General features: G+C 39.2%; 1 protein-coding gene across 7 annotated transcripts in view; it reads left to right on the top strand.

Annotated features, from left to right (window-relative positions):
• Nucleotides 1-18,251, top strand: part of LOC100645287 (discoidin domain-containing receptor 2) — a 220,535-nt gene that overhangs the window by 164,860 nt on the left and 37,424 nt on the right. For all 7 annotated transcript variants that reach the window (XM_048407894.1, XM_048407895.1, XM_012310312.3 and 4 more), the window contains 4 exons: nt 6,945-7,084; nt 7,983-8,190; nt 10,273-10,428; nt 14,366-14,541. In XM_048407894.1, the coding sequence (XP_048263851.1) occupies nt 6,945-7,084; nt 7,983-8,190; nt 10,273-10,428; nt 14,366-14,541 (680 nt within the window). The remainder of the gene's footprint in view (nt 1-6,944; nt 7,085-7,982; nt 8,191-10,272; nt 10,429-14,365; nt 14,542-18,251) is intronic.

The raw sequence follows: 18,251 nt of genomic DNA, 5'->3' as shown, positions 1-18,251 counted from the left end.
CGCGGACTAGGCTGCGAGCCACGATGCTGTTTACCGGCTCCCAGGATACATTTGTGTCTTTCCATTTACGCCACGGGACAGGCCGAGGCTACGTACTTTCAGCTTCTTAAACTTTTAAACCCGTCGAGACTGCGTGCACCAGCCACTCCTTTCTCTCTATTCTCTTCTTAAACCTCTGTTGCAATCGGAGTCTCTCGAATCGAGAAGAACTGGCCTCTTAGCGTCCTATGCAGCTGCATCCCGTTTCTATTTTCAAAAGACTCGCGAAAATATTTCTTCGCTTCCATTCTTAGTCTGGTTGAGACGATGATGAAGAAGCCACGTCATTGTTTCTATCGTTGTCCAGAAAGTTTCCGTGAAACTTCCGTTCCGTTGGCATGGATGCACTCACTGTTGCATCCTCGTTCTCGTTAATAAGTTTCCTTGGTTTGCATGCAAGAATACACGAGAACTCGAACAGCACGATGCGATCAGAATGTTAGCGGGAAACGGCTCGTCAGCACCGGAGTGAATAATTAGGTCATTAGGTAATAACTTTCAGATTGCAGTTTAGCGAACATCACGACAAGGACAGGGACCGTTGCTGATTCTAATATCGTCGGGCTAAATCTATGGTATTTTCTAAATTTTTCTGCATCCAAATTTCTTTGATCCGCCGCCTTGTTAATAAATCTTCTCCGTATATTGTTCGCCAAGCTGTTTTGTTGAATGACGACGTGTTACTCAGCGATGTTATAAATGATTACGCGTACAAAGTTCATTGTTTTGATGAATGGAAGAGCAAGAAAAAATTTCAACATACAAAATTTGAGTCATTAATAATCGTCGTAGAAAATTATATAAATGAACTTCGTTCCTTTATCGCTTGCGAAATTGTTTAAAAGGTTGTTTAATTAATATATTTTTGTTCCATACCGCGACCTAGTAATTATACACTCGTCCATTTCTTCATCCACGGTACTTCACATTTCTTTTCTATTTCTATTACAACCTTTCAACACTAGTCGTTTCTAATTTTTTAAACATGCCATGTACATTTTCTCATTTTTATTTTTCTGTCGTTCCGCTTGTCTAACGCTTCCTTTAACACAATCGCTCGGACCTGCAATAGTCCTCAAGGAGTCGTTGCTGCCGTGTCGAAAATTAGTCTTTATCACCACTGATTCCATCTGCCTGCCATAAGGTTTAGTGTTTGCTGTCGAGTCTTTTATTTTCACGATGCGTTAAGTCCAGGCGCTCCTGGGTTTCATTACTTGTAATGGTTAAACGTTGGAACATGCGGAATTTCCGCGTGCGTTACTCGAGGCTAGCGACTGACCTACAGTTTGGAGGCGGCCTGTTCTCATTTTTTCGTATCAGTTTTTCCAACGAATTAGTAACGATGACCGTTGCCCTTACTTCTTCACTAAAAATGTGAATTGACGAATTCTCTTCTCCCATGTTCTAGTTTTCATCTTTTCCACATCCACCACCGATACTTCGCTTGTACTTAGCTCTCCGCACAAGACACACAGAGAAACGACACTAATCCGCTTACACTTAACATTCATCCGTACATTTAATTGCGTTTGTGTTCTTTGCGAAATGTATAGCTATAGGTGTCAGGTTCATTCGAAATATCCCCATCATCGTAATCGAAATAGAGAATTGGCTGGCTCGTGGTGTCGATACTAATCGAGACGAGAATTTACGACTGTCATTGACGAGTCTCGCCGCAGACGCGTTGCTCCGCGAACACAGTTGAACAATCTTTGTAAAACCATCCAAATCAAAGACCACAAGAGAAAGAGAATATTTTGATTATATTTCCCCGGTCCAAAGAATTCCAAATTTCAAGCATACGAAGCTTTCGCAGATACAAATCCACGAAGAATATAATATAAATATTAAAAAGAAATATAATTAATACAAACGTAAATTACAGAAATATAAATCTCCAAAATTTTACAAAGATCAAGAACGCATCTACCATTTCATGACAGTTGATATTTTTTTAAATATTCATGAATTCGATTCGAATGCGAAACAAGGAGAAGGTTTCATTAGTATAAAATGTAACATAATATACTATAAAATGAACCAAGAGCGTATTGAATTTTACAATTACTCTCCGTAGAAAACAAGGAATACAGCTCATCGCATTCCTGCCCTTTGGCTTATAGTCATAACCCTTGGAAAAATAGTTCTACACCATGACTACTAAGCTGTTCCTCATCTACGTCGTTTAAATTCTCTTTAGAAATCGATAACATGCGAGCGTATACCGTTTTACGATCACCATACGCTCGGCAGTATAGTTTCAGGATGGTTTAAGTGAGAAAATCATCAAGCTACGGAGAGTTCACGGTGTGGTATATACCCGTTGGTTCGGCGGTTATCTTACGACCCTTCTGAATGTTCAGAATTGATGGTGGATAACGGCCGAAGGCGGCGGCGGCGACGACGACAGGAAACTGGAAACTATTTACTCGGGGGACGATATTAAGGGTGGTTTATATGAGGGCGGATAGATCAGAGCGATATAATGCTGCTGCACTGCTGATCGTGAACATTGTCGATAGAGAGGGAAAGCGGGCAGCAAAAGCAGAGGGATGGATGTGCCATGGAAAATCCGAATGCCTACAGCATTCAACGGACACGACAAGTCGAAACGAAACTTCGAATTTTTAATAAGCTCCGAGGGATCGAGGTAGGCTGCCTAGTAGAACAGCTCGACCGATTCCCGCACGAAGACTGCGTGAAGATGGAGCTGCTTTGTCTTGGTACGCTCGACATCTTCTACGCTTCTTTCATCCACCCTCAGAGAATTCGTCAAGGACGAAAGAGAAAAATGCACAGGATTTATAGCGCTAAGAACAAATCTCGGTTGCTTCGGAGAGGTACGATCATCGTGTATCTACTTCTCGTCTTATAAAGCGAGATGAGAGGACAGGAGAAATTGAAACGTAAATAAAAAACGCGATTATGGGGAGAATCTTGGTATCTCGCTGTTGACTCGTTGTAATATTATGTTTCTAAAGATATTTCTGTTAACGTAGTGTAACGTTCCGTATATACTATAATTATTGAAATTTCGAATTGCACGGGGTTGCAAGCTTTGATACGCCTGTGAACGACGGAAACTCGGGACGCGTTCTAAGCTGGAATTTGCAAGGTCACAGGAAGTTTTGGAAGTAAGGTCAGATAGCAATCGCTTTACCTTATATTTCAATGTAACAACTAATATATATTCTATACTTAACAAAAAACAAGCAAAAAAGCGTATCTAAAAATGGTATATCTATGTACAGGATGATTATGTTGCAAACTCTGTTTAGAATCTATGGCATATGAGTTCTTATAAATAATTTCAATGAGATTTATGTTTTCATGTTATTAATAGTGTATGAAGTATAGTGATGGATTTTGTAACTTTTTTGCTAATACATAAAGCTGATAAAGCGAGGCGTCAAATCACCTCTGCTTTAACATAGCCCAAATTCTTCTCATTGAGTATTTTTCTTGTAAACGTGTAAGCTCTTGAATTGTATATTCAATCCTTAAACATTCAATCCTTAAACGGAACTAATCATTTCAATGGAACAATGATTGTAGAAAAATCCATCTGATTTCGATTACCATGTGATTACATATTCCTTTTTACAAGAAAGTTTTTTTTAGGTCATTCACAGTAAACTTCCCGGGGAGTTCATTTCGACGAATTCACGTGGAATTCGTAAAATCGCGCGCTCACGAAAGTTCGGCCGGAAAACCGCAGCCAGCGTCCGGTTAAAGGCGGAAATTCGAAGCGAACCGCGAAAAGTAAGAGAGAAACCAGGTTCGGAAAAACGCGTAACTCGCGGTCGCGGCCGGCTTTAGGGTTATTGCAGTCCATTTTCAATCCGCGTGCACTTCCCCCATGGGGCTCGGTGTGTTCGTACGCGAATATACTCGAAACAGTGGTATCTGGCGTCGCGGATCCGTGCAATAACTGCCGCTGCGGCTCCACGAAACTCTTCCATTTTCCGAAACCGTGTTCCGTTGCACTTGCGGTGCGTATCCACCGACACACTTTAAAATAGAAGTTCCAGATCCATATATAGATGTGGAAAATAGTTTTCAATCGAAAACCGGGTTACCGAAAGTTAATTCGAAAAGTAATTAAAATACAGATATGTTAAATTTTTTTTTAAAGATTTAAGAGATTAAAAAGAATTCTTTTCATTTGGAGTTTAAATCCAATAATAAAATAATGTTTCTTTTAATATACTTAGACGCACATACTCGTGCATAGTCTTGCATTAAGTAACTTTCAAACAATAGTCCGTTTCAACGAATCTTAGACAATAGGAAAGTTAATAGATCGCGAAATTATAAAAATGAAATTTGTTTAAATCGGGAGAGTGTAGCATAAACTTCTTAGACTTGGCTCAAATTACACAAGTTTGTACTTGTTTATTATCGTTTAAATAAAATGCGTTTAATCGATATATTATTTGTTCACAAGATTATCAAGTGATCGATTCCACTGATATTTTGCATCAGTTCCACTTTTACGCTCCCATGCGTCAACCAATGATTTATGTAACTATCTCAATCGTTTGCATACGAACTCTAATTTTGCGAACTTTGCGATGTTACCGATCTTTTTTTGTAGTTCTCTCTTTAGATTTAAGCTATTCGTCTATAACTCCATTTATAACCATTAATTGCTTACCTTTATTTTTTGTTTCATTCTCTGTTATTATTTATCATTATATCATTATATCTTCGTTATTATTAGCTTATAACCTGTTATAATATGTTATATTCGCTATTGCAAGAAAGGAATTTTTTTATTTCACCCGCAAGTTATTTAATTAATTTCATTGAATTTAATAATGTAATATCACGTTACAAGCCGTTTGGAAGGATGATAGGAATATCCGAGATAATATTTCGGCGAGGATCGATGATACCCAGAGGCCGACTAACAAAGATAATTCCGGGAAATTAGCAGCAATGGTAAACCAGTGAATATAAATTAGGAGATGGTTTTAGTTCAGTGGCCGGTTACGTTGCCTGTTCCTGAAACTGGAGAATGGTGAGCCGGGTTTTCGACGAGTCACGAAGGTTGATTGTTAATCGGTGGCCAAGAGCTAGTCGAGGGAATGGGGTTGGCCGGAGAAAAGTTGGGAAAGCGATGAAGGTAAGGACGTTTCGTGCAAGGCGTTCTAGTGGACTCGTTAGTAAGGCTTAAACTTTAAACGGACTTCCTTCACACAGACGAGTTTTATATATCTTTCTGCTTTCTTCTCTTTATCGTACGTGTAAATCTAGATTTTAGAAATCTATATATTTAGTTTGTGTAAGGTTTAGAATATTTCATAGTTTCATTTTTATAACTTATTGTTATGATAATATTAATAAAATTGTTATTCTAAAATGTTCTCGTATATGATAATATAATGAAAAATGAGTGGAATGAAAAAAGGGTAGGATATCTGTTAAAATGTAAATTCAGGTGACAATATCGATGGAATTAATGTAGCAAAGTATTCTTAGACAGGGTGAGACACAGAACGATGTTTAGCAATCGGAAATGGTCGAGGTAGGGTAAAACAGAAGGGAGGATTCGTTTCGTGCTGAATCCGTTAATGGACTTGTCAGTAACATATAGGGAGGGAAAGAATTGGTTGATCGGATTGCTGGGCCGAGGATTCGAATCGAGATTTTTCATTTGTGGACCGATTCCACTACCAATTGCGCTATCTGTTCTATCGACGAATCTTCCCTTACCAATCTAAAAAAAATTTTTCGAATTTACATTTTGAATCACGAATCTACCACGTCGCTTTGCGGATATTCAACTTACTCGCTGTTGTTAGAAGAAGTTACAATTTTAGTTCATTCCATTCCATTAACATAATATTTACGAATTTAATCATGAAATATGAGATGCGTGTTCTATTTAAATAATTCGTAAAATCTGAATAAACATTTGAAGGAGACAAGAAAGCAAGTGACGAGACAAAGCAGAAGATTTCATGTTGCGAAGAAATGAGAGAAAGAACGAAGCTACGATCTTCCGCGTTTAAATTCGCTGGTGAAGAGCGCGAATTCAATGCAGTCGCAGATTGCACGAACCGCCTACTATTTCGCATTCAGCTGACGATTAATTAAGGCAACATTCAAAGACCAGCTGTCGTTCGGCTGAAAATAGGTTGGCATTGGGAACGGGCCGGGGCTGAAAGGACATCGCACAATTTGCAACAAATGCGTTCACGTTGAAACAATTTGTTCGTTTGATAGGGACCGGCCCGTTCACACCGCGCGGCAAACAGATTTCACGTCATGGCCGATTCACGGATTATTTATGTTACAAATTTTATTGTCTCGTTTATCGGTACGCGGTGTCGATGGGGTAATCGGATCCAACGACGTAACGTATCATTTTTCAGATTCACGAATGGAAATATTCTCGTCGTATTCGAACTCATCGCGTGATGTTCTCGTCCATATTGTTAAAAAATATAAACGAGAAAAACGGAAAAAAGATGCGGAGAAGAAGAGAGAGAGAGAGAGAGAGAGAGGGAGAATATGAAAAAAGGTACATTTATATGGACGAACGGAACTGAAAAAACAGTCGATCGTTCGATTGTGTTTCAGCCGATCGCCGATGTTGTTAAACTCGAATTAGTCGCGGATTCGAATTTTATCGGACGCCACTGGTCGGTTGTCGAATGGCGGATGCTTCTTGGTACACCGATTCACTGTGATTGTTGAAGGATCGATGAAAAGACATTTCGTGTAACGTTTTTGTCAGGGTACATTGTGCGGCAGAAGTGTAACGAGGCAGGATTAAAACGTGACAGGCCGATGTTTTTGTCCATCCGTATTCGAACGTTTTAAATCGGTTCGAATGACCCAGAGGATGTAGCATTGTATTTTTGCAATAATAAGTTTCTTTTCCTTTCTTGTTTAAGGATACGAATGGGTAGGCTGGAGAAACGACACACCAAGTATGCTCGGTCGTCCCGTTGAAATAACCTTCGAATTCGACTATTCGAGGAATTTCACTGCCATACACTTGCACATGAACAATTACTTCACCAAAGACGTGCAGGTACGTTCAACTTCTCTTCATTTCGACTGTGTTGCAAACGTAAAATAACGAAGAAAGATTTTCCCGAGAATATATTTTCTGCTACGACGGTATCTCCAAAAGCGATATCCAAACACGCTTCTCCAGATTAATCCGATTAATATTCCGATTATAGCCCCTTCTACGCGGAGATCGATGTTTGTTCAATCAGTATGAACTCGCTGCGAGATTCATGAATTCGGTATAATTCATTAAACTTTGTGGATGACTCGTTAACGAGTAAGAAAGACGTGAAAATCGCTCTTTGAACGTTCCTTAAAGCGAACACGCGTTATCTTAACGAAGCCATAGCTTCGTCGAAATTTTCTCAAATACCTTAAAAGGGAATGAGAAAGATAGAACGAAACGATCCAGAACTTTGAACGACGCCCCATCGTTGTTAAACTCGCGTAAACGATCTCGACTACGTTTATCTCGGAAATCGTGCGATAACGTTGCATCGCGGTTTCCATGGCAAATTCAACGCGCTGTAAAAACGCATTTTATTCAACGTGAAAAAACAAATCCGGTAGCTTTTCCACGATTCGATGGACAGGGAATTAAATTTTTCATTCGATCGGCCCATATGGTTCGACGCTTTTGCGTAGAGAAACTATTTTGCCTCGGTTGAACGATGGTTATTACGTTGCTCCATATACTCACACGATACGTACATGTAGCGACTACTGTAGACGAAACAACAACGGGAGTGGAAGCTAAAGAAAAAGAAATAACGAAGGAGAAATAAGGTAGAGAGAAAAGAAGAGAAGAATTTCCATCACGTTCAACGATTCCCTCCCCTGTTTATTCGTCTACCAATCGCTTCATCTTCAGCCATGAACGCGACTGTATTCTCTACACACACGTGATTCTTCCGCAGGTCTTTTCCTACGCGAAGGTTTATCTTGGCACCGGTGGAAACCAGTTCAACGGCGAACCCGTCCATTTCTCGTATATACCGGACCTGGTGTTGGAGCAGGCACGTGATGTTACCATAAAGCTTCACTCGCGCGCTGGCCGTTTTCTGAAGCTACAGCTGTATTTCGCGGCGCGCTGGATCATGCTCAGCGAAGTAATCTTCGAATCAGGTAAGGGAAACACAACGGATCTCTCGATAAAAATCTATTTTTCATCCTACTTCCCCACCTCTTCGATTCACGATCCGTAGACGAGAGTGTGTACTTTAGGGTGAGAGAAAAACGGAGTCACAGGAAAATAGGTAGAAAAAAAGCTACAGAGACGACGGTAAGAAACATAAGGGACGAAAAGAGCGAAAGAGGGAAAGGGATCACGGGAATCGGGATAGCGAGATATCGAAAACGAAATAACTTCACACGGATTTCAAGGCTGCCACGGAAACTTCGCCAAGAGTAGAAACCGCATCCGGTGCACGTTTCGAGGCCGTCGCTTGCGAACTTTGGATCAAGACACGGATGAGTTTTAAAGTCCCTCTCTCCGCAGACACCCGCCCGGTCGATTCGATTTCCAATTTTAGATGACACGTTCGCCACCGTGACGATAGAATCGTTGAAAAAGATGAAGGATAATCAGGCAGCTGCGCGCGAACGACGATACGTCAGAACGTTCATCCTTGATGGGACGATGAATTCTTGAACGTGGCTGACAGACGAATCGCCGATAGAATTTTTATTCGCCTTCCTTCCCAATGGAATATCTTATGCTATGAATTGTTTTATTTAAAACTTTTAGGATTTTTATGTCAGAGGAAAAGTCTCAATAGTGAGTGACGTGGAAGATATATTTCAACTATATAAAGTATGTACCTGCGAGACAGATTAATATCTATTAAGTTAATAATTCAGAAGGTTCATTCAATGATTCGAAATTTTAAGTTGCACTTTCTAAACGTTTTAAACTTTTAGAAACAAAGTTCTAAATTCGAAAAATAGATTTCAACTGTATATGTACATAACGAAACTATATTTCATATTTCATATGCAATCGAGAACGTGCATCTGTTTATCAAATTGTAGCATAATCTATGAAATGAAAGTCACGTCCACAGCGATCGTGTTAAATAACAAACTCGGTAATGAATATTACAAGTCGAAAAAAATTTTAATTATACTTTAACGACATCTCCCTCTAAACATTCGAGGTTAAGAGAGTGAAGAGAAAAACCGCTCGTTAATTCGAAAATATTCTGCTTGTAAAACATTCAAAGGCGGTCTCCTCAGTTATTCCGGTGGTGTTTCTCGGTCGACTCGGAAGCATCAACGTCCAAGAAAAAAGGCGAAAATATACGCGGCACGTTACGCGAATCAGAGCACGTGGTCGCGAAACAGAAGCGAAACTTAGACGGTTGCACCGCGAAGCGCACGCCCTCGAAAACTTTGGTTCCCGTGGCGAACAGCGAAACCGTCGTTAATCATTCTCTCGGTGTTCTATTCCTCCGTTTCCGCGAAAGATAACTTCGATTGCTTATCCTCAAAGTGGCTTGAATTCCTCGGCATCCTCATCCCATGCAATTCGCCTTAGTTTTTTCGCGAACGTGGCGCGAATCGTCCTACTAGACTTCTACTTAATTTCTCGTCCCGTTCCAGCCTTCTACTCTCTTTTATCTCTTTCGTAATTTCGATTCGATCGATTCAATTGAACGGAGTGCAAAGATTTTTGTATTACATAAAAGGAAAGGAAAAGTTCGTATAAAAGAAAAAGGAAGAGGAGAATAGTACCACTTGCCAGCAATTCGAATAAACAAAAGCCAAGAGAAAGTTAAATCATTTTTTCAAACTATATTTTCAAGCTATAAATTTATAATCAATTTATACAAGTTTTTGATTATATAACTTATACCTTTTTTCTTTCCTAATAAGAATACGATTTAAATATCGCGGATTCTCCCTGATCGTTGCAAATCCTTCAATTTTGAAACAATTTTATTATCCATCTGAGAATGGCAGAGAATGAATGAGTTGTATTAAAACGGAAATTTTCAAAGTGGCTACTTTTTTATAGTTCTATTAAAACCAACAATCTCATCTCGCCCTAAGCATTAAGAGGATCACCCTACTAAAATTACGTGATAACCGTATTAATTTCGAGGGTGGTTAGCCCCTTACTGTGTGTTTAAAAGAGCCTCCCCTTCCGTTAACATTCAATTCCTTTGATGGCCGCAAATTTCATTAGTCTCCATTCCTGATGTGCAGTAATCTCCGAATGGAACAACACCGACGATGAAGAGCCGAGGAACAAGAGTGCCATTGTATTGGCGACCGGCAGTCCCTATCAGAATAACGAGGGTCCACTGCAAAGAGACGAAGTAAAGGCCACTTTTAATAAGGAGGAAAACAACGATAATGCCCGTAAGTCTCCCTGTCGGTTTCTGCTATTGTTGCATCGAAGGACACCCTTCGTAATTTTCCGCACGATTTCCACTCTTCTTTATTCCCTTCCCTTTCTCTTCTCTTCCCTTTTTTCCTTCTGCTCTCCAGATCGCTCGCCTTTTTGCTGTTTGGAAGCTGCAGCTTCGAAAATTGAATGCCGATCACGAGCGGCCCTTTCTTTCCCTTGCTCGCTTTTCTCTCTGTTTTTCTCCTCTCTTTATTCGCATTTCACCGGTCGTGTTCGCGATGTTCGTCGCGAAACCTTTCGCGATATTTCGTCGACGCGCAATAAAGTTGCAAAAAGAGAAGTAGGAATAAAAGAAGAGAAGAGGAATTTTATTTTCAACGGTTTCGTCACGGGTAATTTTTGGCCGAGTGCTTGTCCAGTAACGACACGTTGAATAGCGGCGACATACAATATGTTGCTTCGAAATGTCGAAGAACAGCGTAACGATCGATCTATGAAAATACGCGAAATATAATGTACAAAATATCATGCATATTTCCTTAAGGTATTTTGTCAATCATATTGCGATTAATTTATCGATGAATTAAAGCTAACATCGAGACGCGAGAAATATTATTAACGATTTTCACATGAACTTTCTATTTTTCATATATATATTATTTCCTATAGAATCAAGTTGAATTATATTATGTGTATAAATGTTAATACCTTATGAATACGCTGTAGTATTGTAGTATGCCATTATAGATGCAACAACTCTCGAAACGAGTGAACCATTTGCTCTAACCGAAACGAAAAATTATTTCGAATTTTGAAAGTACTGACTTTCCAACTAGCGCGCATTTGAATTTTCTTCATCTGTTTTGTGAGTCTCTCTTAACATTCGCAACTCTGTTTTCGTATTTAACTAGCTTTCAGATAATGCAATGAGTACAACTGACTATTACCTGTACATTTCTGAACATCTGTATGCGGTATCATGGAACATAACGTACAATGTAGGCGATAAAATAATTACTATATCAGTCATAAGTTGACGTACCCACAATTATTACTTTTCAAACGAGCTGTGTACAAACCGAGCGATCGCGATAAACACCAAAAAGCGGTGAAATTGTGTGCAACGCTATAAAAGCAAGATAAAGTGTTTATACGCAGGTTGCACAGCTCTCTAGTTCCTTTCTTCCCGTTCCTTTTTAAATGCACCGTAACGTCTCCCAGGTGTTCTAAAAAATACACGGTCGGTGATCAAAGAAACGGAGCGGAAGAGATCGACAATACTCTCTGCGGCCTCTATAAACCGATAATGTAGCTATGCTTCGTCTTTTGTTTCGCCATCCTCGAGTAGAAAGCAAAATCTAATTAATTTCTTTTTCCCCGTTTACTACCTCTGCCGAGGGAGCTCTTCGCTTTGAATCGAAGTGTTAAAGGAAGTAACTCTTAAAGTCCTGACCGCCCCATTCTTTTACCAATCGTTTTATTCGACAAACTGTCCTGTTGTCTTGGAGTTTCTTTTTCTTTTATCCATGCTGCGGACATGAAGTTTAACTGATCGTTATAGTTTCTTCTGTTTGATCGACTTTTCATAAAGTGACCGAATCAGATTATATTGGACTTTTCTCCTTGTTCACGATCCGATTATTCGTATATTATATAATTATATAATTCGTATTATATATTTGTTTGCTTTACGTATACGTTTATCGAACCTAATTCATGAGGTTCTTGTACACAAACTGCTTGAGAAATCATGAAATTATGAATATGATAATTTAGACGTACTTTGTCCGTATTCGTGCAATTATTATTATTTTACTTGGAATACATTTTTTTCTGCATTAAAATAACATCGTAGTCAATCGGTACCTTTGTTACGGCTGTTTGCACGATTCCAATATTTTCATTCTGAGTTTCTTATTGGTACTTCGAGTCTTGTACATAGAAAATAATCATAGAGAATTGTATCGGACAAATATAACGGATGCGCAAGCATTTCTATCTATTGCTTGATAAAAAATTTACGTATAGCTGTGCCATGATGAGTAGCATTATCACGCCGGAGAAACCAGATGTACCAAGACACTATCGCTTCGATCCTTATAACTTGCGTGATACACGCTTTCTATAATAAATGATGCATCGTATCTATTTGTTAGAAATATGATATTCGTAAAATATTGGCATTTTTATATTTAAATACAATCTCCAACACTAAAGATTTGAAGATATAAATGCAAAAAAGGTGCTGTTATTTTTCAAGCAAATTGTATATGTACAGATAGCTATAACATGTACCGATTTCTTCAGTAACAAGATAAGATAGAAATAACAATCATGATGTAATTACAAGGTCTGAAACTCCTTTGCCGTGTTATAGTAACACGAAACACGATGTTACGCTGTTGCCAGGAAGAAAATTAAAAGCCTTTACATTCAATCGATACGCATGCAAGATCGCGCTCGGGTACGTTCAGCTTTTCACGCGATGAAACCAATATTCCGTTTCCTGCGTAACGATTCTCAGCTTGCAAAGGGGAGTGGAAGAAGCGGATAAGAAACGTTACGAAGCATAACGTTCGCTTTTCTCTTCGTGCATCCGTACGAGAAGCAACAAAACGAGACGAGTTTCGTAGCGTTCTCAAGTGAAGCACGAAGCTGCTTGAAAATTTCTTTCGAATAACAGGAAACAATGGAGAATAACGAAACAACGTTCGCTCGAACGTTTCCTACTGATTCCTAGGAAAGCACTTCCTTTCTGAATAATTTTACGAGACAGGCTGAAGGTTATATCTGAACAAAAATGCTTTTTCGAAATTTAAAGTCTCAATTGTCGATCATCCTCAGTGACCAAACTAAAAAGAAAATCGAATTTCACTTTCTCTTATAAACTTGTACTATACGTTACAGTAACAAACGTGACATTTGCATCAGTTCGTACTTAAATTAATTAACAAGATTATTTCTATAGTCGTCTACATATGTAGAAACATGCATCGTTAAGAGGCTGCAGATGGATTTGTGAAATTCCTTACGTTCGTTGAAAATTCAAAAGTACAGAAATGTCCAGTATGTGTATAATATGCAAAAACATATAAAATATCCGGATCAAAGTACTCGTTATCTCTGATAATCTCTGTTTAGACTCCATACCAATAATAATAGGAATTTACCTAAAAATTGGCGTTATACCTATTATTGTAATTTATACCGCGGTATACACTCATAGAAGAAAAAGTCCGCGAGTGACGAGTGAAGAACGAATAAAGCTTCAGAACCACGCAGATCACGTGTACGCATAGGCTTTTTTGCATTTCTTTCTTTTTCCACCATTCCGGTTATCCCGTCATCGAGGTGCGTTGAATGACAGTAAAATGACAGACGACAGACGTTCAATCTGGCAATAAAAGCAACGAATCGATAAACTACTGATCGATCGTGATCCAATTACGACGAGCATGATGAACGTAATCATCATTATCGAGCCATCGTGCATTATGCGAAGCTGCCTTCACGATAATATCCAGCGTGATAGGTCGTGTACTTTGGCGTATTAGGTGGCCAGCTTGCATACAGATAGTCGTGTATGCGTACGTGTTTCGTGCATCGCCTACAAACGATCATCTATAACTCGTAAATGCGTCGAAATCGAACGAACGTAAACGATGTTTTGCTCTTCTTTAGTTGCATCGATTGCTTGGTATTCAGCCAGTTATTGGACAATCAGATCTTATCAACATGAGGCTGGGAACATGAAAGATAATGGAAAATCCAATGCTACAAATGGTCAGATGATCGTTTCGTTCGCGAAGACAAGTAAAATGTCGTTAAGTAATTCGAGAGATAATATCTGTCTTGACACAAGTGTTTTACATTTTAAGGGATAATATTATATATTATCAAGATGTATGTCTTTACGGATTTCTTTGCCATTACATATACATACATCAGTTCCAGACAAAAGCAAGGAACCAGAATCGAAGCAGTTCGTCGGTCTCGTTATTGGTATTTTGACCACAGTGATCGTAATGCTCCTGGCGGCCATTATGTTCATTTTTTATAGAAATCGAAGGTTGAAAGCTGCCCTCGCACCTTCGACGTTCTACGACCAACACGGCGACTTGAAGGTAAGAAAAATTCTTCAAACTTGATTAACCGCGATTTATATTCATATGATTTGCTGAATGTACATGCATATATATGTATAGCTATTCTTGTATATCCCATAGAAAATTAGCTATCAGCAGGTCCGCGTTTCAATACTAATTTTCGCTGTAATTCAGCTGTATTTCGCGCGGTTCGATACAGAACAACGAATAAACATACGGAGCATAAATAAAAGAGCAGAACAAACAACAGAATCGCAGAATATTCCGGCTGAATCCAATCAGGCTTGTGAATCCATCGTTTAAAACTTTCGAATTACCTTCGTTTCAGAGTTTACATTAGCCAAGTCTCATTTAAAATCCTGCAGACCGGCCGCATTTATTTTGCCTTTTACCGTTTCGAATCGATTTCACTGTTGTTATACAATGGCACAATATAAATCGTTAGGAACGTGAGACCGTCGCGTTTTCCGTTCGATTTCGTTGCGGCGAGAAAATGAAGCATCGAACGCAACCTCGTTAACGGCTAACGCTTTAATTCGAAGTCAGCAATTTGCCAAATGACCGAGGCGAACTTGTTTCCCAGTGTTACGGGATTTTTCTCGACTATCGCGAGATTCATTTGGAGTCTAATAAAGCGACCGGTAGCGAGCGGTTATTTGCTCTCCGTTTTCACGATGCGTTCGACGAAAAAGGCTTTTGAGCAATCATGGAAAACGTCTTGGCGATGTTAGACGCGTTGACGTTGGATACGAGGCATACAACTGAAAAAGAGAGGAAGAAGCAGGGTGGTCTGACCAAATATTTTCCTTAAAGCAGCCAAAGGGGCGAATGGGATTGCGCATCGATGGTCGAAACGAGGGATCAAAAGGGTTCCTCGATAAATAGCCGCTAGCTTCTAACGAGCCGAATATTCTTTATAGCAGAGTGTTTTAATTGTAAGGCGGTTGTTGGTGAAAGTGGTCACGTTTACTAAAGTCAGAGATTTTTAGCCATTTTCATCTCGTGCCGCACGTGGGCTAATTATTAAAACTTTACCGGACACCAAAAAATATATTATATTTGATTCGAGACAGGGTATTCACATCGGATAATTTTCTTTATTTGCCAATCTAAGGAAAGAAAGGACAATGTCCTTAATTAAAGAGTATAGCGCGTTTTAAGAATTTTTGCTGCACGTAGGTAAGAACCAGTGTGTTAGATCTTACCTCGCAAATAGTCTACAGTTTTAAAAGTATAAGAGGAGTGTTTGGATAGATAGGCTGGGATTATGGAGGGTTCGTGGAAGGGCAGAGTGGAAAAAGTAGAAAGAAGGACGAAAGAGAAGTGACAGGGAAAAAAGAAGAAAAGAGAAGAAGATATCAGAAGTATGGAATAATAGATCAGTCTTAATTCTCGTTGAAAAAAAGCCGAATCTTTCCGTTACAAGGTATTTCATCATCTTTATGATATCAGCGGATACATGTTCTTAAAAATATTTCGAGATACTTAAAACACATGGAGCGATTATGAGAGAAAGATCGCTTGCGACCTAACTTGGTCGATGTCCTATATCGGCGCTGTTCAAGTTAAGCTACAGAGCTTAAGTAGTCTCCTTCACTCTGTCTCGATTTACCAAAGAACAGAGTCACTGGCGGACATCAGCTTGGACATGACACACGTACTACCAGACATGCTCACACTTTTCCAAAGAATACATTGATAAATCTGTCTAAGCGACGACTAAGAATCTTTTTCACTCGTTTTATGGTTGCATCAAAAGTGCAAAAAAGTTTGAATGGATTGGTGAAAATGAAGACTATGTGACACTTAGTTTGAAAGCAGAACATTGCGCGTATGTTCCAAAGGGATTTTAGTTTATAATGTCGCGTTTAATCCTTGGGATTATTAAAGTATTTTATTTATTACCATCCGACGATAATCGATACTTCTCTCAATAGCAACAGTTCCGCGAGAAATTAATTACAGATTTGTTATCCCTGTTTCAAATTCTGCCAAATCCTCGTGAGTTAGCTTGCAAGAACGTCGAAGATTCACGATGATGTCTAGCGCAAAAAATGTACGTTATTAAATGTAAAAATATGTATTAAAAATTGTTTGACGAAAATTATTCCAAAGATATATATTTAGAGAAATGGACCAAGTAATGGTCGTCTAGCTTCTGATAATAAAAGACAAGAAAATATTTAATGACACGTAGTGGACGCAGCAGGATTAATAACAAGCTGAACTTCGTTCGCGTGAATGGACAGCTAGTCTGAGTCTTGGACCCTTCCTCTGAAGTGTACAGAAGACAGTAATTAACAGATTGCTGAACGATGGGAAATAATAGGAGCCAGACGGTGGCGCTCGTTTCTCCCTAGACGCTTTCCAAACCTATTCTCCAAAAGCGAATTCAACCTTAAGACAGACGCGGTACAATGCTCTGACATTTGCAATTAGAGATGTGACGCCAGGGCTATATTAAAACCGGTAATAAACATTAATTATATTTCCGCGTTTCGCGTAGATGCTTCGAATGGGCGACTTATTGTTCGGGAAAGCTCGAATTATCGTTCTCCTACTGTCTGCTTTAGTAGAACACAATGGATGTTAGACAAAGGAGCTGCGAAATACTTTCGTGATAAATTGTATGGTGTACAATGCCACGTTACAAAACTTTATTTTAAAAAATGTTTAGTTTCGAAATCTTGTTTTATTTGTTCCAAAAAAAGTGACAGACCATGCCAATAGATATATGAAAAATTTAAATTTACTCTTCTATTCAATTGTATTAACATTCTATCCAAATTTATCCTTTATTCTACCATCTTAACGGGAAAAGAAATTCAGCAGAGAATCTAAGGATAGAATTTCTTTATTTTCGTAGGATATCAATATCTCCGTTTTTCCCTCCAATCAATCAAAATTCCAAATTTAATCGTGTCAAATCAAAAACCACTCCTTTATTTCCTCCCGCTAATTCTACCATACTCATAAAAACTACTTTAAGTAATATAAAGACTACTTTCATCACCTACGTTCACGTATGTAATACATTCAACAAAGCACCAAAAAAAAAAAAAAAATCTAGACGGCTCTCAAGCACACTTCCTACTCCCTGAAACGCTGGTATACACAAATAGCGTGGTTCGCGGAGACGCAGCTAATCTTCTCATCGGATCATTACAGAAAGAAACAAGAGTGCTGCCGGTGGGGTTGGCTCACGTTTATTACGAAGAAGCACTCCCGTTAGAAGAGGTCGCGCAGGTCTCCCTGTTTCTCCTCGCGTTGCGTCGTTCAAGTACAACGAACCAATATAATTCCCGCTGAATAAAATTTTTCCCAGCCATGGATATACATATATACCGGCGTGGCAGTCGGTCGAGCTGACTCCACTTAATTAAAAGAGCTAGTCGTATGACCGTATTGTCGTCGCGAGACGTGCGTTATCTAGCTCGTTCGCCCGCCCATAAGCAAGTCTGTGTACACACGTTCCTGTTCTCCTTTCGTCTCGTTCCACGATGCCACTCCCGACATTAGCCACCTGCTACTTGTCTCGCCTCGACGTTGCAAAGCCCTCGAGTTTCGCGATTTCCCTTTTTTTCCTTTCCCCTTCTCTTTTTTTATTTTTTTACGTTGGCCGACCTTGTTTCGCTTCCGACAGACTATGAGCTTCCGCTGCGAAAGAAAATTCAGGCGAACGTCGATGTCTTGAGAGAAAGCAGAGAAACTCGATTTTGTTAGGTTTG

Source organism: Bombus terrestris, chromosome 7 (assembly GCF_910591885.1).
Source record: "Bombus terrestris chromosome 7, iyBomTerr1.2, whole genome shotgun sequence".
Classification (NCBI taxonomy): domain Eukaryota; kingdom Metazoa; phylum Arthropoda; class Insecta; order Hymenoptera; family Apidae; genus Bombus; species Bombus terrestris.
This window is presented reverse-complemented; position numbering and strand designations above follow the sequence as displayed.